General features: G+C 39.4%; 1 protein-coding gene across 1 annotated transcript in view; it reads left to right on the top strand.

The window, feature by feature from the left end:
- IRS2 (insulin receptor substrate 2) overlaps window positions 1–22,503 on the top strand; it is a 29,397-nt gene extending 6,894 nt beyond the window's left edge. Inside the window, 2 exon segments of the mRNA XM_019644823.1 lie at window positions 8,919–9,142; window positions 20,032–22,503. Of these exon segments, the coding sequence (XP_019500368.1) occupies window positions 8,919–9,127 (209 nt within the window). The 3' untranslated portion in view covers window positions 9,128–9,142; window positions 20,032–22,503.
- Window positions 22,504–24,117: the final 1,614 nt, after the last annotated feature.

Below are 24,117 nucleotides of genomic sequence, written 5' to 3'. Positions count from 1 at the left end.
AATAGATAACTGCAATCGATCCATTGTGGCAAAACCACATTTTAACAAAGGACTACATGGTAAATGAGTGTCTTGTAAACTCATTTGAACACAGAGAACAGTAGACTAGGAAAGACGAGGGTGTCATCTTAATTAATGTGGGAGCTAAACTGTGGTCTGTGAAGCCAGAAAGAGAACATTTAGAAATTCAGCATGAATGTCCACTTTTATTTAACTCACATATGCCCATAGACATTTGTTTGGGGTGCTCATAAATAGAAAGCTCATAGGAGATAAGTGCCCTTGGAGAGATGATTTCTAGAAGGAAGACTTGCAAAGCATTTCTTTGGAGATGAAATAGAAGAAAAAGAATTTCCTGGGTCATTGCGTGCACTGCCCGGGCTCTCAGAAGTGGCATATGTTTCCACATCGAGCTTCTCGGGTTCTGCATGGAAAAACTTCATTGGTTATGCTGAAACAGAATAATTTGGGGTCACTAGGGTAGTGTTTGGTATTTGCATAAGTGGTGACATTAGGGTTCCAACAATGTTTGATAGTTGTTTACAAAAGAATTGGGAATGGAGGTAGAATTTCAACCCCAAATCATATAAAAGTTGGTACACCTGAAGTATAGGTATGTGTCTAGAGAAAATAAATAAAAATTTAAATTATGCCTCATTTGGGAGTAGTGGGGAGGTTACTTACCATGTGTTTTGTGTGTGTGTATGTGGAAAAATCTAATCAATCTGATAGTGTATTGTTGGGGAACCTGAGGTATGTTACTGAATTTAAACTGCTTTTTAAAATTAACTTTGTAATTTTTGTGTTACGATTATAGATTGGTGCATCCATAAAATATGCTATTTTGGTGTTGTCTTTTTAGTGGGATTTTAATTCTAAAATGGTTTTTATGTGTGTACGAGGCAGATTAGATAAGAATTGCCACTGAAAGCATCTATATTTAAACTTATTTGGTAAAAGGACTAGTTATTCATATCTTATGGTAAAAGAATTATGGAATAAGAAATGTTTCCACAGGAACAATACAATCACAGTTTATGTTTAAAAATACTGTCTGTTGTAATCTTAAAACAAAGAACTTGAACGTTTTTAGAACTTCAGTGCAATTGCTTGACAAACCAATACCCTTTATTTTTTCTGTTTGGTTGCCTTTCTGCTTTAGCTGGCTAGCTCTTGTCATAATAAGATAGTAATGTACACTGCTCCCACTCTATCCCCAGGAACAGACAACTAAGGTGCTAAGTACAACACACAGAGGCTTTAGTGAATGAAAGTCACATGACTTGTTCTATTTCCTTTATTGAAAGAGAAACCTTTACAAAAATAGTGCTTTGCAGAAGGAAGCATAGTATGTGGAACACTAAACCAGGAATCAGGAAACCAGGTTTTTAGTTGCTGATCTTAATGAGTTATTGTGTGACTAGAGGGAAGCCATTTAACCCCTCTTTCTCACTTTATCTGTCTGTAAAATGGGCCAATTATAAGTCTCTCCCTTCTGTGTCCCAGGGCCACTGGGAGGCCTAGGAGATAGTAAACGTTGAGAGTGGTTAAGTTCTTCTAAAGAAATGTGCTAATAAGTCCAGTGATGCTACTGATACTTACTACCTTGAAACCATGAGCATATATAGGAAAGACACTTTTGTAAGTGGGTTCTTAAATTAAAAAAAACAAAAACAAGAAACTCCTAGTAGTCTGAAAGTGGAGCCAATACCTTCTTGAGAAATGCGTGCCTTTTCTGCTTGATTGCTAGTCCCACTCCAGTCTCCATTGTTTTTTCCCTCTTTATTTAACTTGAGATTTTTTTCATAGATAATAATCAATTGTAACGAAGTAGTGTTTTAAGTTACATAGTAAAATAACAATTAAGGAAACTAGCACCCCAATCCTGAAACTGTATTAAAACTGTACTTTTGATTACTTTTTTTGATTTGTTTATATATTATGAGAGCTTGTCAAGATGAAAATGTATAATTGCAATATACATTTGCTTAAATTTACAGTATTGTCTCTTGATGGAGGATGCATTTAAAGAAAAACAGAACCCGTAAACTTTCACTAATTGAATCATCCATTGTTCAACCTTGTAGTTTCACTCTCGGTGGTTGGTTTAATTAGGGTGGTCACTCCAGCACTGTTTTGATTTGTTCGGTTGTCAAACGCGATAGGAAAACCTCTAGTTTTTTTTATTATTTTGTTCTTCACAGGCCCACTTCCCCCCAAAAGGAATTTTAATAGATAATTAATGTTTCATATTCTTTAGAACTATTAGTATTAAAATGAATCTTTTTTCTGAAAGGGGGACTAGCAGAAGTTTTAGTAACAGCATGGGTATAATGGGTTTTCTGTTAAAATTCCCACTAATGCGTTTTCTGTAGAAGCATAGTTCCAAGAGCTGGTTAACTTCTGGTATCAGATTTGGCAAGTGGAGAGGTTTTTTTTGTTTTGTTTTTTTTGGGTAGCACAGAATCAAATGTTCCCGTTTCACCTTAGAAACTTAAGGGAAAATGTAACTTGACTCTTTTATCTGCATTGCCAAGCAGAGTGGGGGAAACACTTAGAGAGACGCAAAGCCCTGAGCCTTGCCCCAAAGCCAGCCCTCACAGAGGCCACTACAGAAGATGAATTCTCAGTAGACTCGACCACAGACATGAGCAGAATGCGTGTTTCTATCCAAGACGGGCAAGGCGTTTTCATGTTGGCATCTTAATAAACAGATGAAAAACGTTTCTGAACTTCCATAATTATCAATCAGTCCATGTTATTTATGAGGTGGCAGGTTTTGTGACAACAGGGCTATCCACATTAAAATGAAGACACTCTGTGTTAATTTTATTAATTTGAATGTGTTCTTTGAGATTGCAATGGTTATTTTGAATCATTCAAGGTAGATTATTGTAGATTGAACTCAGTGGTAGAGTTTTTTGTTTTTTTTTATGAGAACTGGTGAAATCATCACTCAAGGCAGAGGAAATGCTGAGGTTGATAATGGCCACAGATTATTCGATTTCTTTCTAGATAGCTACAGAGACATAGTAACTGCACTAAACTAAAAGGCACAAAAGAAAGTTCTGACTAGAGAGAGCTGGAGTATATGTTATATGCTAGCATTTTGCTTTGTGGGTACAAATAGTACAAGAATATTCCTCTGCACTCTATTAGAACTGAATTCATTGAATTCTGCTGAAATAGAATTCAGTTAAAACATACAGGCTGTCAATTTAGAGATTCTGATTTCTTTTCTGTTGAGCTAGAAAAATATTAAATTTGGAGAAAGTCACTTCTACATGTCCACAAACTTTATAAAACTTGATCAGGCAAATGTATCTTCAAATTTGGCCCACTTTATTAATGCTGTATGCAATATTTATGGACGCAGACAAGATTTATCAAGTATTCCTTATTTATTGTGCTATTAGTGAAATTTGGAATATTTGGTCAAATATTGTGATTGGTAATCTACTTTAAAGATAAACGATCAAATGCATAACGCTCTGTAAATATTGGGTTGTTTAGTATTCATTTTGAAGAATATCAAATTTCCTAGAAATAAATATTTTGGGAGTATGTGTGTGTGTGTGTTATTCTATAGCATCTCAGGCAGTCATGCTCCAAGAGTCTTGATGTGGATTTTTTTGTAATTGAAACTCAAATACTGAGTAATGAATGATGTGTTCTCTAATGATTGTAGTCTAACTGTAACTTTAATCTATCCATATGGTATTGGTATAGATATTTCAGTGAATTGTTGTGGTGTAGTATTAAATTTCAATTTTTTCAATGTGTAAAAATAAGTATTACAATAGAGTGCATTATGTTATGTGATTTTAAGTGTTACCTTAAAATCCATATTTTTAATCTTACAAATAACTTATTATTTTGCATAGTATTAATGCCTAATCTTTCATATTTTTGAATGTAACATAGTGCTTTTTTATGCAAATTTAAGATTGATGACATAATGCCTTTTCCATGCACATTTAAAAGTAGTTATTTAAATCAGTCTATCTTTTGCCTCCAAATTATAAGTGTAACTAACCCCCAAAACTGGTGGGCAATGAATGATTTTGAAAAAATGCTAAATGAAGCTGGAGATGATAAAAATGTAACCATTATTCTGATCAATATTGAAAGATAATTGCAAGCCCCTCACTCTTTGGGATCAAAAGAATTGTTTAACATTAAAAAGATGTATTTTTCTTCACTTCATAGTTTCAAGACATAGTTCAAGACAGTTTCAAGACATATAGTATCATGTAGTACTCCAAAAACCTTATGACATAGGCAGGGCCATCTGGAGCCCCATTTTTTTGAAATAAGAAACTGCAGCTTAGAGAGGCCCAGTGACTTGCCCAGGATTCCTGGGCCAAAAGGAGTAATGTTGGGTTGAACCACAAAAAGATGCTATTTTACCAACATTTTGCTTTGGTTCTACCTGGTACCATCTTCCCATCCCCAGCCAGTGCATTTTATATCATATCACATTGTCTCCGAGTCATACAAATTGTGTCTGCTTTGGAAGCTCATACACAATAGTTGCATTTAAGATTTTATTGTAAACTCCACCTGAGTCCACTTTCAAGTTAACGTTTTTATTTCACTTGGATGATAGTTATTTAATTTCTCTTTTCTTCCATACATTATTCATTGAGAGTAAAATGGGGACAGTTAAGCAGTAAGACTGGATGTTGGAGGAAAACCCCTATTTTTTTTTAACCAGTTTTTGCATCTGCCAGTTTGAAGAGCTTAGTACTTTATAATACTTTCAAGGCTCTCATTTTATCAGTGAATTTTAGGGTTGAATCAAGTTGTTGGTTGGTCATCTGTTCTGGGTGTTTCCAGTCTCGTTTCCTGGACTTCTAGTGGTCTGCCAAGTGGAAAACTTATATTCCTTCCCGTTTTTGTTTTAGTAAAGAAAACTGTATATTATACTTGATAACATAACTTCCCATCACCACCACCAAATACATTAAAACTCTTTCCACACAGTGTGGTGACAATCAAAAATATGTAAGATCATTTTGAGGGAAAAGGGTTGGGAACCATTGTATAATGTAACTTATTTTAAGGTTATGAAAACAGAACTGGAGGGAGGTGGGGCATCCTTTCCAAGGTCACTGATTTAATTAGTTGGTAGAGATGTTGGTAAATATTATCAACAAAAGATAGAGAATGCTCTGTCTCTCTGAGTCTTTTGTGTACTGATGAATAACTTTCTCCCAGGATATATAGCCTGTTCTCTCTAGAACAGTTTAGTATTTGGAAAGTGGCATGGTCTTTTTACTTTGTAACATTTCAGTAAATTGCTTCATGCTTAGACTGGATATGCTAGCGGGACCTAGCGGGAAGAAATAGAGAATGCAGAGGCACCTAGATAAGGAGATTGTACATCCGGGAAATACAGCTGCTAACGACCATGTGGGCAGTGTTACTGATGAGGCAGAAGGGTGAAGGTTTGGTAAACATTCAAGATCATGTGCTTACTTGTACAAAAAATGGGAGAAGGGGAAGGGAAAGAATTCTTGGGATAATTCAGATTGAAAGCCCCCTATTTGGGAAAATGTTAACTTCTTCCTCTTGGTAGATTAATTCACCCTGGCCCACTGATCTGGTACCTATGGGGTCAACTTGTGTTTCAGTCACTGCTTGAGGTGTCTTCAAGATACATTTTATTCTATAAGTGGAATATCATATACTCCTCATTGCGAATAAGCCCATTAACAGTTTCCTAAGCAATGAGTCATTAACCTATTTAATGTTGAGTTATTTGAAAACTAACCAATTTAGAATTTGCCCAAGGACCTATAAGTAACTAATCAGTTGTTGCTAGGTGGTAATCTTCTGGGGAGTAGATGATTTCACCAGTGTGCCCTTACTGTTTTAAAGATCCTTTTTTTATTTCTGAGAAAAAACACTTAACGGGATTTTTATATGAAGAGAAAATGTTTTTTCAGAAGGTGCTACCTTTCTACTGATATGACTACAACCCTCTGTTGCAAAGAAGACGTATGCAAACATAAAAATTCATAAGCTATCCATAGTTTTCAAAAGTGTCATTGGGACTCTATGGCCCGGCACACATGCGGGTAAGTCAGGGTTTTGTTTACATTAGCTGTCAGTTTCTCCAGCATCCTTAGAGAGAGTACTTCCTTCCTAGCAGATGGCAGCCTCAGGGCCGTGCGCCTGCCATTATAAGCGATGTGCACAAGTAATCTAGCCAGCATTTCTGGAGACTGTTTGCTGCACGGGATAAACAAAATAGGGGAAGGCCTTTTCCTTCTATCAGGGATGAGTGGAGTGGTGAAACTGCTTTTCAGGTTAAGAAGAAAGCAAAGTTCAGAATACCCTGTCTTACAGTATTGGGCCTGTTGGTCACTTACCAAGTTAGGTAGAAAAGCTGACCGGATAAATATTCTGATGTGCTATGTGGGGAGTCGTCATAAATAAACCCAGCAGGCTTTCCCCTGGTTGAGGTTTGGATCCCGTCTGTGAAATCTTGCCTTCCTCTGAGGTCCTGGGAATGGAGCACTGGCTACGTTTCCCAGTGCTGGTGGTAGGAAGTCATTGAAACTAGGGACTGAAGTCAGTGACCATCTGATGCCTGTGAGTTCTCTGTTGTAGAGGCCACCCCCAAACCACCGTGTGAGTTGCACCACCCAGCCGCTGCCCTGCCAGAGCCCAGCTCGTTCCCATGTGAGCCTCCTGTTTCCCTTGCCTTGTTTCAGGCTTCCAGAGCTGCTTGGTGGAGGAAAGAATTGGGGGGAAATTGTGAGGTAGGGGGAGAAGTTCGGAAATAGGCCAGGATGTTCTTACTAAATTTAAGAACGATGCAAATAATACTTCAGGAACTCCAGACAGTAAGCAGGATTAAACATGGCTGGGATTAGACTGTGATGAGCAGTTTGATTTTGTTTGAAGATCAGAAATGGAGGTTCTAGCACTCCCGATACACCATGGGCACCGCGGAGCTCCTGACTTCTAAGACAACAGAAATTCCTAGACAGGAAGATTTTAGTGGTTAGTTTTTTACACCACAGTCTGGATGCATTTAAAAAATAAATAAATGACTAAAGTGATTTGTGGCAATGTTACGCTTCTATTTTATTCTTCTGTGATAGTAGGGTGTTTTTTTTTATGTTTTCCAGCATAAAAGTGACCTAAAATAACACTTTTCATATGCAAATGAAACAGAAAACAAATCCATAAGCTACTCACAGGCTCTTCCAGTTATATATATCAAATAAGTTTGGTGAAACTTCTACAAAGAGCTGTTGTTACTTCACCAAGTAGACTTCTAATAAATGTACAGTTCAGCTGAAAATATTCAGGTGTACTTTAGCAAAATATATTAGTTGCAAAATCTGTTTTTTTTTCCTTCCTTAGGATATTATAAATCCAGGAGTGTAAATTTATTGTATAGTCATTTTCAGAAAATTTAACCTGAACTGGTTGAATAAACAAAAACAAAAATTAAAACTTTAATAATGAAAAATGAATAATGAAGTAGAAATATTAAATATGAAAGCCTGATCAACTATTATGAATATATAGATTAATGAATTTTTAAATATTCAGTAGGTTTCATTTTGGCACATTTTTAAAATTAGCATCTTCTTTTAAAGTTTAAAGTTTATGTAGCTTCCAAATTACATTTTGGTATTTAGGGTCATATCAAAATTTTAAGGATGCAGTAGAACTGACTCCCCTTAATTCTGTTTTTCTTCTTATCATTATTTGCAGTTTTGCTTATCATTCACGCTGGTTTATTAGTAGTCTTAGTTCCAAATGAAATAACCACTGTGGTAAATTATCCAAGTTTCCGCGGCATGGAGCATTTAATTAAGTTCTTAGAATAACTCTAGGTGATAAGCATTCATCTTCACCACTCTGGAGTCCTTGTAGGTCAGCCGGAGTGTTCAGAATCGATGGGGTCTTCAGCAGTTTCCTAAGGCTGGGAGACAGTTGACGGTTAAGCCAACCAAGTTATTGAGAGTTCATTGTGTTCCAACACAGGGGTGGATGTTCTGGGAGATACAGGGGGAATCGGAAACAAGCCTCTGTCCATTTGGCGCCTGTATAGTCAACTTGGACAGCACCCCACACAAGCAGTTTTCTGGGCAGCCACTCAGTCCTTCAGTTAGATGCCCACTCTTCGGGCATTCTTGGCTGAAGACAAAGGAAGCATGGGATGTCCCTGCTGGGACTGTGGGTGTCCTTGCTGGAAAATTCTGATAGAATCACTCAAAGCTTTAGCCCCCTCCCCACACACACTAGGGCTGCATCCAATAGGGCCCAATTTCCAGATCAGTTTTCTTCTCTGAGAAACGGTGTGTTTCATTTTGCCGGGGTCCTTGCGCCTAGATGTTAGCCTGCTCTAAGCTTTTGGCTGCGTTGCCTCATAACTATCCCAGTGTGTCCCTTTGTGCCCAGTCTTTGTTGGCCCTGGTAGTATTCCAGAAACTTCCCAGTGCTAGGTTATTGGTCTCCTTTCTTGTGCCTTCTGATTCTTTTCAGCTTACCCTTAACTGTTTCTTTAAAACAATGCTCCCTCTTTCACCTGTGTGATATGAATTCTCCCTGTGAACTCATCGCTTCTTTCAGAACCTTTCCCTGTGCATTCATAGCTGTAGATGTGAGAAAGCTCACATTTTTAAATGTATTTAATACAGCTGCTTGCACATGACTGTCCTTCCATAAAAAGGAAACATTTAGATTTTAGTTAATATTTTTCTCATAAGTAATCCACAAACACTGAATATAATAATAGCTCTTTTTATATTTTATGCTCCAAAATTGCTTACTTCTTAGGCGTCCTAATAATTTCCAAATAAGGCTGTGTTTTCTGAAGACACACCTTTAGTGACATGCAGGTGGCTTTTAACTATTTTTTTTTTAAAGTGTGTATCCCGTCCTTTTTACAGACATCCATGATCTATCCAGGAAAGCCCCCTTCTCCTCCTGTGCGGAGGAGGCCTCCTGGCCACCAGCAGCCCCCTCCACCCATAATGCCTCCTGCTCTGAAAGCCTACCGCTGCTGGACCCTCTGCCCTCTGCCACAGTGGCCACTGTTGTCAGAGGAGGGCAGTCCCACTTGGCTGGGCAGCTCTGTGTTACCAACCCATCAGGCTGATGGAGTCAGTTCCAGGTGAGTTTCCTGTCGTTCTTACTTTTTACTACCTTTTATCTGTTCTTTCCAGAAAACAAACAAACAAGAAACGACAGGAACTTCACTTAAGGGCTGCCTGGGAGGCTAGGAGGATGGGCTGTGGGGCAGGAGGGATAGAGGCAGAAAGGGTTAGATCTTTCAACTTTCATATTTCATCAAATTTTTAAATTTTCATATTTTTCATTACAAAGATGCCAGTTGTTACATGTTAAGTACTTTTTAAAATATTTCGCCCATTTGAAAAATATTAAAGTCCAGACTAGAAAGAAAGAGATTTGGTTCCCAAGCTAAAAAGAAGACACAGAAGGTACTGAGCCTACCTTTGAAACCCAGGAAATAAGCATAATTTTGAAATTGTTTAGAACATGAAGTATTGTAAGTGGGAATAAATGCTCTAAAATATAAATCAGCAAAGAGAAAGAAGAAGGTGACAACTTGAAAGTGGTGAGGGAGCAAGTGTTGTAGATATTTAGAGGGAGAATCCATATAGGCAAAGGGAATGAATAACCATGCAAAGGCCCTGGGGCAGAAGATTGCTAGTGAGTTCCAGGATAAGAATATAAACCCATGTGGCTGACAAAGAGGGAGAAGGGGGAGAGTCATGGTGAGGTGAGGGAGGTACCGTATTTCCCCATGTATAAGACGCACTCTTTTCCAAAAAATTTGGGGTCTAAAAACTGGGTGCGTCTTATACAGTGGTGGTAGATTTTTTTTTACTTGCATTTCCCGCTTTTTTTGCGCTTGTTATCGTGCTCATGCAACCACTGTATAAGACGCACCCAGTTTTTAGACCCCAAATTTTTCGAAAAAGGGTGCTTCTTATACATGGGGAAATATAGTAATAAGGGTCTATGACATGTAGAGCCTGGAGGGCCATTGTAAAGAAGTTAGTTCATATTCACAGTGTAAAAGGAAACTATAGTCTCTTTGGAACAATATGTTGAGCATTTTTAAACGTTTCTACTGGAGTCGTCTATTTCTGTCATAGTGTCTTTTTTTTTCTTAGTGAGGTTTATGTCAACTCTTGAATTTCCTTCTCAAAAATAGTACATAAAATGTGGGAAAAAAAACCCTAAACATTTTCTAGTGGAATGAAGACATTGAGATATAATTGAAGTGGGGAAGACAGCCAGAAATTCTCACAAGATAAACAATGAAATCCAAGTGCAAGTATTTAGTCATAGAATTGCATACTTGATTACACAAACACACTTGTAAAGCACCTGATAATTTATAAAACATTTTAAAATGGCATTTAGTCCTCAGAACCTCCTTGTAGGGCAAGTTCTTGTTTGGTACTTTCCTTATTTTTTAAAGGAAAAACCCAAGGGTGGAGACATCTAGACACAGGCCTGCTGAGGCCGTGCTGGAGAGTCTGTCCCGGCTTATAGGGAGGCACTACTTACTGCTGCTACCTGGTTCCTGTGTCTTCTAGGTAACACAGTGTGCCTTCATTGGTTTTTAAAAAAATAAAGAAAGATCCTCTTCCGGGACAAACCATGGACAAATCTCTTGGAGCTGGTTTAGAGACATCTGTGACCTCTTCCTCCTAACTCGCCCTGACCCAGAGCATTCTGAATAGCCTGCTTTCCTGTAAGGGGTGCTACATTCAGGCTATACAACAAGTTGGTTTTTGATTCTTTAGCTGATTTGGAATCTAAAATAATAGGTCCTTTATTAGTCTATATATTTCATAGAGAGTCCACTTCAACGAGAACATGCTAATGGAGTGAGTTAGGAGCTAAGGGTATAAAACTTGAGCAACGCTAGTGCATTGCGTGTAAAAGATCCTACTGTCCTTCCAGCCTGTCTGTGAGGAAAATGCACATTTAATAAATGAACTCGGACCCATTACGTCTCTCACCTGCAGGGGAATTTAAGCCGATCTCCATTTTGGTGCTCCTTTGTGAATAAACCTGAGAGAACAGACTAGACTGTGGCCCCGACTAACCTGAGCCCAGCTAGTGGGTGATGCCTCGTGCTTACTGGGCACATGCAGCTTGAAGAGGGATTTGTGCATTCTCTGATGGTGCAGCTGCCTGCACAGGGACACATGCGACACCTGTCCGGGCATTTTGTCCCATCCACAGGGTGTGAAGAAAGCAGCTAGGCAAGGCGCTTTGTGCAGCATATAAGAACTATTAGCTGTAAATGGCCTGGAGTTACCCCCAGAAAAACAATTCTACTTCTGTTCTGCCTCTGTCCCATTAAAACAAGTTTATTCATTTTATTCCCGGAGCTATTTGCCATTGTTTCTGTGTAGTCATCAGTTGATTATTTGCGGCTGAATTTGCAATTGTTCATGATGTCATTCATGGATAGAATTTTGAATGAAGAGAGAGCTGTGACGGCACATGTGCTCAGAGAGACCACGGCTGTGGCTCCACAAATTAGCCCAAAGAGCAGGGCAGGAGAAGCAGGCTTTGCTTGGCAGCGAGGGGCTGCCCAGGCTTCAGAAGTCTTTGTAGTTCAAAAAAAAACATGTGGTGACATGTGTACATCGTTTAAAGGTGCGGGAAGAAAGCAAAGGGATCCGACCACAAGATACAGGTCATGCCAAAAGCATGTGCTTCTCAGCATATGAAAAAAAATATATATATATACATACAATATATATATATATATATATTGTTTGTATTAATTTATAGATTTTCTACATAAAATCTCATTTGTTAGTTTCACAATGACCCAGTAAGATTCAGGGCAGGAGAAGAAAGTCCCGGTTTTCATAAGAGAGAACAGGCTGGTAAGTGCTGCCCCAGGCCCCTAACTCTGGTGGGGCCCGTGGCTTTCCACACCCACGTCGTCTTGAGCCACGGGAATGGCATGTGGTTTTAAGGTGTGGGGGCAGCTTTCCCTGAGTCATCCCTCAGCTCCCGGGAATGCTTCTGAGATGGCTAATGGTGGGAATGAGGACTCCGACCTATGCTGGCGCAAAGAGTGTGTGCACTTCAGTTCCTGAGTGGGGTTTGCCCTTCAGTCTTGACCTTACTGGTAGAGCCTACACCTAAAGGCTGGGTGCCCATTTGCACCAGGACTTTTAAATTAGGTACATTCTTCCCCCCAAGAGACAAAGCTGGCATCTTGTAGTATGCAGATGTTACAGACGGGGAGGAGATTTACCTACAGTTTAGAAGCAGAGACTGCCAAGGCCACTGCTCCTTTGTGCGCAGTTGAAGCTCAGTGTCTAGAAGGAGGAGGATGGCCCTGTGGCTGGCTCAGGGTGAGAGGCGGGGAGTGGCAGTGGATTACACAGTTTTTCCCTTTTTTCTTTAACCTTTTTTCTATTTTTCCCATAATGAAAGACAAGTACTACACTACACCTATTTTTAATACATTTTCAAATTACTGCATTTTTGTTAAATGAGAAAACCAGAGTATATTTTAGAATCCCACAGGTACCCCTTTTTCACTGTACTCTTGAGTATGTTTGTTATTCAGTGCTATTATAGAGGATATTTGAGTTGTATTGGGCATAATTTCAGACTTCCAGAAAATGCGTTTTTCAATGTCAATGGTAAAAACAAAAAAGGAAGTGAATCATCAAACTAAAACAAAACAAAAAAAGCAATAGCAACTCTTAAATATTTAAATATTTGAAGGAAAAAAGATCTATTTGTAATGATATCACAACAGGCTACTGGGGACTGATATACGTTAAATAAATTGTTGTTCTACATTACCTTAATTTCATAGGGAAAGCATACAATATAGGTTCAAGAACTTCAGCAAGAAGCAACATAAACAATTTTATAGTGTACATAAAATATTTTTACATCAATATAAAATAAGTAATGTGTTAAATCTGAGGAAAGAGTTACACTGTACATAGGATACTTGCAATTTTAAGGCAAGTTATTATCACTTGCCTTTAATATTATCTTGTAGGGCAGAAACATAATGCTTATATTCACATTCTGAAATGACCTGAGAAAAGATTTGGGCCCTTTTGAATTGCAGATCTAATGTCTATAGCTTCACCTCTGTAAAGCTGACAGTGTAGGATATATTTAGAGTTGTTCAGTACTTTTGTGTTAGTCATGAAAAAGCACATAGAAGAACCACAGGTAAAGGAAATTAATTCAAAAAGTGTGCTGGCTTCATAAATGATTTCATGACTTGCTTCCTCATTTTCAGTAGGGTCTGTAACCGGATCGCATGGTTTTTAGTATATAGTATTGCATTTCTAAAGTACGTAAGCTTGCAGATAATTTTCAAAGGGGGTATCAGTTCGTCTCCAGGTGTAACATACAGATGGAAACATACAGTGTTATTTTGACAAATTTGCCCTTCGTTCTCCTCATTGTCTTACTGATGTTGTGGGGCATACAGTCTCTGTAACAACCACTCAACTCTACTGTTAAACTGTGAAAGCAGTCATGTGCAAATGAATGAGCATGGCTATGTTCCAATAAAACTTTATTTACAGAAACAGGCAATGGGCCAGATTTGGCCTAACTTTGCTGACCTCCGTCTTAGCATGCCACTTTCATGTGAGGACTTTTCTCTTGGGCCTCAGACGGTTCTAAAGTTTTGTTCTCCTTTAGGAGATTTTATTTAGCTTTTCCGTCTATGAGAAATGGCATAAACCACATGGGTTTTTATTTCGGTTTAATTCAACAAAGCTTTATAAGGACCAAGCAGGCATTGTGCCAGCTGCTGGGGACAGGCATGGTCCAACTAACTCCTCGACTTGCAGAGGAGACAGATGCACAAAGCAGAAATTCATTGTCTGTACAGTATTCTGTGCCATTGGGAGAGTTTTATGAAGAGCTAATGGTATTGTGTAAAAGTTTAAACCTGGGTCCGCAAGTGAAAGTTCCAAACCTCTTTCCCACCCCTCCCCCAGTCGCACTCCCCTTTCATTATTTCCAGAAATTAACAGTGATGGCAGTGGGGAAAGTTCTGAAAGAAGTTAAGGAGACTCTCCTATTGACCAGCTAATAGGCTTTGGGCAAATCACTGATGCTCCCTTATCTGGATTTTACTTAGAAAGGTCTGACATTTCATAATTTAAGAGAAGGGCCCACCAGCAATTCAGGGGGCATTTTTGCCTCTCAGGTGGTGGTTGTACTGAAGAATCATGAATATATTTCCTATGTCACTGGGCACTGCTGCTGCTGCTATGGTGACAAACCCTTGCCATAGAATAGCTTATAGGATATGCATGTCAGGCTTTTTAATAACAAGCACAGAAACGAAATGAATACTTAAAATATTGTGATATAAAGTCGGCCGAGGCTATACTCTATAAAATTAATACAGGTGACTGTGGGTGAAACTGACAGTGTGGAGGAAATTTGAAGTACAGTAGTTAACAGTCCAGGAGGCCTGGTTGCCCTAGTCTTTGGTGATTAAGACAACGTCTTATGTGAAGGATTAAACAGGAGCCAAAGAAGGAGAGATACCTTTTATTAAACCCCAGCCTTATATGAAAACTAGACTGTCTCATCCTGTTTCATGTTGTGTCATTAACATCAAGTTACAACTTGATGCTTGGAAATTTCTTTAATAACAAGCATTCAGAATGAAATGATTTTGTCAGTGGAAGTGATGAGCTCATATAAAAGAAAGTTTTAAATCTTTCACAAGTAGGGTTGGTAAAGTAATTTACTGCCCTCATTTGTCCTGGGACACTTGTTTTCCATAGTTTCCTTTTAAGTGATTCTTTTTCCCCCCATTTAAAAGAAAAATTCAAGTGACCGTTTTTCTTATTTTCTTAGAATCTCTGGCTTGTTTGTTATCATACCCGACCTTACCTTTTTTTTTTTTTTTTGGTATGTCCTGAGAGTACTTTGCTTTTAGTAAAGTAAGGAGATACTGAATTATCAGGTTTATTTTTCTAGGAATTTCTCATGTAACTGAAAAGTTTATTTTCTCTCATAATTCTATGTTTAAACAAAAAGTGTAAATGAGACTGAAGGACATGTTTGGGCTCACGGGAGAGTTTGTTTTTTTCTTAATCATAGTCGCTATGAGGAGCATAAACTTTAATTTTAAGAAGTATATTGTTTCTTTTTGTCATGCAAATCAGTATCGGTAGCACTGTTAATTCAGATGCCTGAAAATGTTAAGTTCTTTTTACCTACGGAATGGATTTGCACTCTGTTTGGTCCAGTGTACTGCTCACCAAAGGCCTCTGAGGCCCTGTTCCCTTCAGCTGTACCTTGGAGAGCCTGTCTACGTGGGGGCTGCACGTAAAACTCTGCACTGGGCTCCACAGGGGCCCTACATGGAACCTTACATTCGAGACCTGATGTTCACTGTATTTCCCATTATTGTTACTGGAATCATGGGGCCCAGCTCACAGGTGGTGTGACATGTCAGTGTTTTGACATTTGTGCTGTCCCAGGGCAAGGGAGCTTTCCCACTTGTTTTAATGCCGAGGTGTTTCAGTGATTTCGAAATCCCCTCCCCTCCCCTCCCCTCCCCTCCCCTTTCCTTCCCTTTCCTAAAGCAGAGCAAATTGAAGGCAAGGGTCTTTACCAGACCCACCTTTACTCTTGCTCATGTGCATTCCGATTGCTCTTTTAAATGGAAGAAAAAAGGCATGGAATTGCCACAAGCCCCCAGGGAATTACGATAACTGGTACATGAGACTGTACCCCTCATGTGAACATCGTTTGTCATATGTGACAGAGCAAATAAAAGATGGGGAATAGCTGGCCTGCATGACCTGTTATATGGAACAACTTTAATCTTTTCACTCACAGTTTTTTCTTTTTTTTCATCAAGTAAGTCTAGATCAATGCCTTTGTGAATGGGTTTCTTTACAAAGCACTGTCTGAGCTACAGAATAGTACAGTGTGTAATTATATGACAGATTCAATGAGTATCAATAAGTTTAAATTATTTTTAGATGCATTACCTCTAGGAGTAGAATTGGTATAGGTTTTTCAGTAATTGCATTCGTGAGCAACACGTGACTCTTGCTGTAGTTCTTTTTTGTTTTGCTGCTGCACCTAACTTGTTCAAAGAATGTTTCACATCTTAATGAGTATTCAGCGTGAAGTGATCCTAAAATTCATCATTTGTTCTTTGCTTCTACTAGAATTAACATAGATAATAAATAAATAAAATTTTGCTGGAACCTCGTCATTAGGAAGCAGAAATATTTAAAGGCTAAGGATGTCAGGCTAGTGGTGTTGGAAGACTTTTTTTTCCTAGTCTGGATGAACCCGATGAATTTTCAGGGGGAGGGATAATGTCACTTATTTTAAAAGTAAGTCAATAAAAAGGCAAACAGTGCTCACATTCCTAGGTCCCAGCTCCTGCCTCCCTCCCTTTCAGGAGTGGTTTCCAGGTGGCCTTCTGCGTTTGATGTCTGGATGCCCAGCCTGCTTGAATGACAGCACGCGCTAATGCTCTTAGCCCAGGCATCTTCCCTGACTAGTTTCCATGCCACCTTTTCTGTCATCCGGTTCCTCCCTTGTGGTCCTAGTTCAGAACTCTTGCTGGCCTGGCATCAGAGGTTTACAGCTGGCCCACGTTGGAAAGGGTGTTTTAGACCTCAGTTGAGACAGACAGCTTCTGTTTCGGGCTTCTTTCCATAACACATGAAGAATTGTAATTAGATTTTTTAAATGGACCCCTTTTTTTCCTCTGTGTATTCTTGGTATTTACATCCCATAGATTTTGTTGGAGTCCTTTTGCTCAGCAAATGATAGTCATCTCAGTCTGATTTGGGGGTATCCACAGCCTTTTCCTTGCTTTCCTTCTTTTGCACCTCAACAAGGATTGTTTCTGGTGGCTAGCTCTGTTTATGTTTGGTGGGGGTACTTCTCAGACTTGGCTCTGGCTCCCTGAACCCACTGAAATACTTGGGGGAGGATGTCCAAGGAGTCCATGGTGAACCGCAGGTGTTTCAGTGGCGGGCTGCTGGGCGGCATGGATGGAAGTTCCACCGGCCGTGAGGGGGCTCACAGGTCTCTGTTCTCCCCTTTTGCCATGACAGGAGACATCCATGGAAAGCAGTTGTTTTTTAACCTAATAGGAGACAGGCTGCAACCATGGTGTGTTGGCTGTAGTATGCATCTAAAATGTGTCTTAAAAATGTGTTGGAAGCACTGCATCCCTCATGCCCAAACAGCTGTCTCTGAGCTGGTGGCTGTCCTCTTACGGGTCCCCCCCACCCCCTGGCCTAAGCCTGCTCACTCTTGTGCCATGTGCCACAAAGAGATTTACCTCCCTGTGATAGACTGTGTGTGTGTGTGTGTGTGTGTGTGTGTGTGTGCGCGCGCGCGCATGCATTCAGTGTCCTCACTGGCCCACATGTAGGATCATGTCCTTGCCCCTTCTCTTCCATATAGGCCTGAGGCCACTTGGCCTCTTGGGGAAGTGGGTTCCTTACTGCCTCAGTGTTACACTCCATTCCTGGGCTCCTGAAAGCCTCACTTCTGTTGAGCCTTTGGAATAGCTTGCTCCACTGTGCTGGGATCTGCAGCCTCGCAATCCTTCACCATCCAGGCACTGGCAGAGTGCTGCCCACATCTGAAAGGGCTGCTTTCACTCCCTCCCTGGAGGATAGCTATCATGTGACTCCCATTCTGGAGGGAAAACTCTTACTCATCAATATCCCATGCACCTCGGTGAGGCCCTGCCCCAGAGTAGAATTTTTTTAAAAAATCCTGAAAGATCATTGCATGAATAAATGTGTGAATGAATTATTTCCTTGCCTTTTATCAACTCTTTTCTTTCATAGTGTAATGCATAGAAATTAAGGCTTTGATAATTGTATTGTACTTCAAAAAATAAAATTACATGTTCGATGAGATTAGAGCTCACGAACATCTAATGATAGGACTTGTTTCATAGCAGTAAAGCATCCTTGAAAACAGTGAAAACGGCCGTGGTCCTATGGATTTGCAAATGGAACTGGAAAGTAGATTTTTCAGCAATGATGAACCCCTCCGTTTATATGTCTGTATTTCTAAGTTTGGGGAATTAAAGAACTTACTTGTTTAGCTGTTTTCAAGATAATGGGTTTAGAGTTAACAGGAGACAATTTAGCCACATGTAGCTAATTATTAGTGTAAAAAGAAACTGTGAGTAGAAATCTTTATGTAAGCAGACCCAAAGGGTCTTGATTACTTATTCTGGAGTGGTGGTGGGATTCGTCTCACAATCAAGGCCTGAGTGACAAAATGAAAACTCATTTTAGGGTGAGAGCCAAATCCAGGTGGATTTTAGCAAATGCCTGCTTTTTAAAGGATGCAAATGTTCAGGCTCTCACCGCAGTCTCTTTGAACTGGAAATCACAATGATAATGAATGAAATTGCTGGAGGACACATCTTTCCTTCAGAGGAAATTTTGAGCCCTGTTTTCTGTCAGGTTTCATTTGCAGAACAGCTTACTTACTAATTTTTTTGAAGATCCTAAGGAAGGCTTTTTAACAATAGTAAGATCAAGTTAGCACTGCCTCAAAACGTCACATTGTAAGGAACTTTTAAAAACAGCCCTGAAGAGATGCAATATTCATGTTGTACGTTGACAGCACCGGATCTGTACAGGCTGTTGTTTTTCTGGCTGCACACACGATGCTGTGCTTCCAGTTTGTACCAGGGAGCTGCCTGGCGTGCAGAGTGGTGTGGTTCCACTTGCTCACGCTCAGTTGCAGGACACACTGGAAATTTCTCTCTTGCTGGGATCAGTCCTCTGAACTCAAAAGAATTAGATACATAAAAAAAAAAGTAAACCCGAGAGTATGGTGAGCATCTAGGATCAGAACATCTAAATGATCAGAAATGTGGGTTATGTAAATACAACCGTAAGGAAGAAAGTTGACCGGTTTAAGGCAGGGCATTACCAGCAACACTCACATGTGATCAGGTAGCTACGAGTGTGGTGAGGGATGAAAACAGGCAACTTGGCATTTTTGTTAGAAAGCCTAGAAGCTTTTTTTTAAAAAGGTAATATGCTATGAAATGTCACCATCTCCCAAGTTGGTCCTGTCCCTTAAAGAAGGAACACATCAAGTGCCGAAAGCGCTGGAAACTGGGAAAAGGCGAAAGGAGCCGGAGTCTTCAGTCTGGAAGGGCAGAAGCAGTTAGAGCTGGTTGGGTCTTAATGCTATGTTCGCGCCACATGCTGCAGAGAGTAAATGACTTAACCTGGACCATGGGGAAATTGGGCCGATGGAGGGGGGGATGTGACAAGTGTGTCAGCACAGGAGCTTTTGGGTCATTTTATAACTAGGATAGGTTATCCAATTGGATGGGCATTCTGAGGGCAGAAGTGGGGACTCGTTACTTCTTCCACTTTCTTACTGTAATACACATTTGCGCAATTGGTATAGTTTACAACGCACTTTAATATGTGTAGTGTTTTTGCAAAAATCTCATCAGCAGCCTTGTCAGAAAGGCAGTGGTTTCCACCCTCTTCTCCCCCCCCCCAAACACACACACACACACACACACACACACACACACACACAGTGCACATGAAGATCTAAGGCCTAGACAGTTAGAGGGGCGTTGCTTGTNCACACACACACACAGTGCACATGAAGATCTAAGGCCTAGACAGTTAGAGGGGCGTTGCTTGTTAGCACAGCCCCATTCTTTAAAGGGTAGAATTATGTCTCTACCTGTCCTTCAGTGGAATGGAATGTCCTTCACAAAAGCACGTGAATAGTTCCTTAAATTGAAAATATGAACCTCACTGTATGGACCTCACAACTCACTCTAAACCTAATAGTTCTGCCTCCAGGGAAACTGAATAGGCGTTTACCCATGGAAAGCAGAATGGATCAATGTTTGCTTCCCAAAGTGCTTCGTTTCATGGAAATGTTACAAATCGGGAAAGCGGGTTAAGAAGGACCTTTTCTCTAACTCCCCTGACAATCATGACGGACTTCTTTCTTTTTTAGAGTGAAGATCTGCTGTCTGGCTTTATCACCACGACATCACACATCAGAGAATCCCATAAAAAGAAGATGCTCAGCATTTTTTTTCTAACCTGAAGCTGCTTACAATTTTTCTTTTGGACCTGAGCAATTACTAGGTTTTGAGACATCTGTGACTTTATTAAACGTGGAACCAACCAACAAGGCAAGAACACATGCCTCGCTCGCTTGTTCCCATACGGGGCATTCATCCTTGTGCTGTTTGTGTTGTTTTTTGTTTGTTTTCTTAACACAATTTGCCGAAGAAGTTATTCTCCAAAAAATTGGATGTGTTCATTGGCCTTATCAATTGTGGCCAGTGTCTTAATTTCTCTTTACTTTCATTTTGGCAAAGCAAATTTGTCCCTCAGCATGCTAGGTGATTCTACCAATACCCATTAAAGTGGTAAAATCTGGTATTTACTGGCATACACTCGAAACTACCACAGTCCTACCTCAGTTCCAGGTAAAGCCGGATTTGTGTGGTTAGGGGCCGGCAGGACCTCCTGTGTATCTCTGCTGAATGTGTCGCAAGTGTGGTCATCAGCCTTATTAAACTGGTTCCAGTACACAGCTGCTTGTTGGACTCCAATCCAGGTACTTGCGTGTTTACTCACAGACAGAGCCCAGTATGGGACTGACAGTTCTCAATTGAAATGAAATTTGAGATTGGACTTTGAAGATGGATTAATAAATAATAAATATATGTAACTGAAGCAACCTACTTTTGAAAATCATCAACTGTATGATTGGGTAGTAGGGGTTGGGGGGAGGGGTTTGGGAAGGGGGTGAATATCTCTTTTTACCTTTAACAGACTTGGTGAATCTCTCTAATGTAGATGTTTATGTAGGTACTTCAAATTGCAAAAGCCTTTGATCCTATTTACAAGCTCAAATGTCTCTGCTATCCTTAATCTTGAGCTTGCATTTCTTTAACCAAAAATTCACGTAGGCATGTTAGCAATTCAAGGGTGGTCACCGGTTTAGCAGATTTTAAAAAAAATGTATTTATTATCTTTACTCTAATGTTATCGTGTGGGCCACGAGGCTGCCCTGAACAACAACAAAAAGAAATAAAAAGGAAGGAAAGAAACTGATAAAAGAGCCATTCTGGCCCCTGTGTTATTAATGGAAAAAGAAGAAAAACAATCTCACAGGACATGTCACTTGTGGAAAAATTCCTGACAAGACTACCGTCGTTTTTCTGTTTTCAGTGTTCTGAAAATACCAGTGTTGTGGCGATTATCACAGGTGTCACCTAAAACTGCTGCCCTTGACCAGCAGAATGTCACGTCATCTCGCTGCTCCCTTGACACGTGATGGAGGGCTGTAGACCTTTTTCTCCCATGGGTGCGTCCCCAGTGCCTATCTTCTTTGATAGTCCTGTAGAGGTTACACTAGTTCATTGGAGGTGTGAGCTTTTTTTTTTTTTTTTTTTGGAGAAAAAAAAATATATAAATATATAGATATATATCACTATAGAATAATGCATTAATAAAAATGAGGCTTTTTTAAGAGGAAGACCAAAAAAATTCAATGTCTTAAAAATATATTTAATGGCAATGCAAAAGTCTTCCTGCTTCCATGCTGAACTTTTAGAACAGAGGATTGTATTGCAAGACAAAGTTGAATGTAAAGTGATCCCCCTGAACATTTTTAAAGTTTTACTTTTCTAAAATTACACATCACAACAGTGCATAGACCATACAATGTTAGTTTGAAGGTCAGTTTCCGTGTATAATATATATACTTTATAAAAATGTATAAAATGTCCTAAAGTTTTGATTTAGTTTTGGGTCTAGGAATGGTTGGGTGGTATTTGCTTTGTAACGCTCCCCAGGTACAATAGAACTGAATATGGACCCCACTGAATACAGTGTATGGCGCGTATTTAAGTAGTTCTCTATACTTAGAGTAGTCATGCCACTATACAAATGGTTCATGTTCATACTGCAACTTACAACAAGCAAAATAAAAAGTTGATAATATACTAAATTTTTCTCTATCCTGTACATTTCAAAAAAAAAAGGCATATGCAATATTTACATTTTTAATTTAGTTTACAGAATGGAACCAAAATGTATAAATGTTATGTTTGCTAAAACTTCACAATGTATATTGGGTCTTTGTACATTTTGCCTGACTTACCTTAAATTTAAAATATTTTTTGCTATATAAACTTTAACAGTTATTAAACAGTGTTTTCTTTTGGGGTACGTATTGTTTCTGGATATCGAGATGTTAAATATATTTCTTGCTATTGTGATATGACAAAAGACTTACCTTATCTTGCTCTGTCTTCCACTGTACACGCTGTATATAAGGGTCAATGTGACGCTGCTGGAGACAAGAATAAATGGAACTAGAATAGTGCATTGTATTTAGTCTGTATTGATCATGGATGCTCTCCTTAATAGCCATATGCAATAAAATAAAATACATTATTTATGAAATGAATGAAGTCTTGAGAATATTTTTTTTATGTGGATTCTTAGTTTAACAGAAAGCTGCTTTACTGGTGTTTTGGAGTAAATAAGTAAATATTTGGTTCCTAAAAATACTTTGACACCTCTTAGTTTGAAAATATTTATTCTGGGAACCAGGAAATACTCATTGATCACAAAATTTATGAAAAGTAAAAGTGTTAAAACAAAAAAGACTTTGTTTACTTTACAAAACAGAACGCTTGCAAGGTGCTGGGTGCTGTTCTAAATGCTGGACAAATATTAAATCCTGTATAGCTCACAAGAACCTCAGTTGGTAGGAAATCACCATCTGCATTTTCTTGATGAAGAGACTGAGGCACAAAGAGATTAAATGACTTGGAGGACACACAGCTCCTGAGAGGCAGAACCAGCAGTCACACCCAGAAGTGCAGCCTCCAGGATCTGTGCACTTCTGTCCTCTGCCAAGCAGCCGCCCAGAAATGCACACACAAGGATTAAACCGATGCACACACACATCAAGAAGACAGAAGTAAAGACATCAGAGCCAGGAGATGTAATTTAGGAGGCAGAAAATATAAAAAAGGAAGCCTGTTGATTTTTATCAAGGATAATTCTACTTCCTTGTTAGAAATAATGTTTTTATACCTCCATTTTACCCTAAAATTATAGTAATGCAATAACATGGGTGTCATCTCTGTTGAACAAATAAAAGCAGAGGAACTTGGAAGCTTATTTTAAAATAATGGCTCTTAATTCATGTGACTGACATGCACTAGGTGGTATTTGGGGACTTGTAGGTGACAGTGTGGTCTGTGTGTGCCCAGACGGATTGTTCTGAGGGCTCTTGTTAGGCACAGAAGGAGGCAAGGTGAGTCCCTGAAATGTGCTGACCAATTTAATGTTGAAAGAACAAAGGACGGATGCCATTCTAGAGGAATCGATGCCATTCTGGGAATCAGCAAATGTATTTACCCAAAAGAACCAACGGTAAATAAAGACGTGAGTAGTTGTTTTAAAGAGCCTTAGATCCTGGAAATGTTCACTCAAAGCCAGTTTATAAACTTTTAGGAGGAGACTAAGTGTTACACGACATGAAGATGAAAGAAAGATCACACTGCATTGACTTGGAAGGTTAACTCTCACCCATTGATGATCTCTGTGGTTAGCTTGGAAGATGCAAATGGGCTTATGGTGCTGTCATATTCGAAAGTCCAATATCTTTGAGCTGACCTGCAGGATCATACCTAGTTTCTCTTGAAGCCATAGGCCCAGGTTAAATACCACTTAGCAAGTTTCCAGGTTGACTTGAACAGACTGTTCCTTCACTTATGCATCCAAGCGGACCAGATGTACTAGTATTTGAGTGATGCAGCATTACTTACAGCAACTCTTGGATGCTACCAGTTGAAGGACACTGCATAATTGTTTCTTTTAAAATACACAGTATCTTCATCATTGCTCTAGGAGGGCAGCTCTTCCATATTTCTCTGATTTATACAACTAAGTGAAATATGTTTACAATTCTTGGTTTGGCAATGATCTCTATATGGTCCCTCTATATAACTACATAGTGTCGTGTTTTTGACACTTCGAAAGCACTGAACATCCCTTCAGGATCTGTTAA

This window comes from Hipposideros armiger, unplaced genomic scaffold, assembly GCF_001890085.2.
Source record: "Hipposideros armiger isolate ML-2016 unplaced genomic scaffold, ASM189008v1 scaffold_91, whole genome shotgun sequence".
In the NCBI taxonomy this organism is placed as follows: domain Eukaryota; kingdom Metazoa; phylum Chordata; class Mammalia; order Chiroptera; family Hipposideridae; genus Hipposideros; species Hipposideros armiger.
Note: the sequence above shows the minus strand (reverse complement) of the source record. Positions and strands in the feature narration are given on the sequence as shown.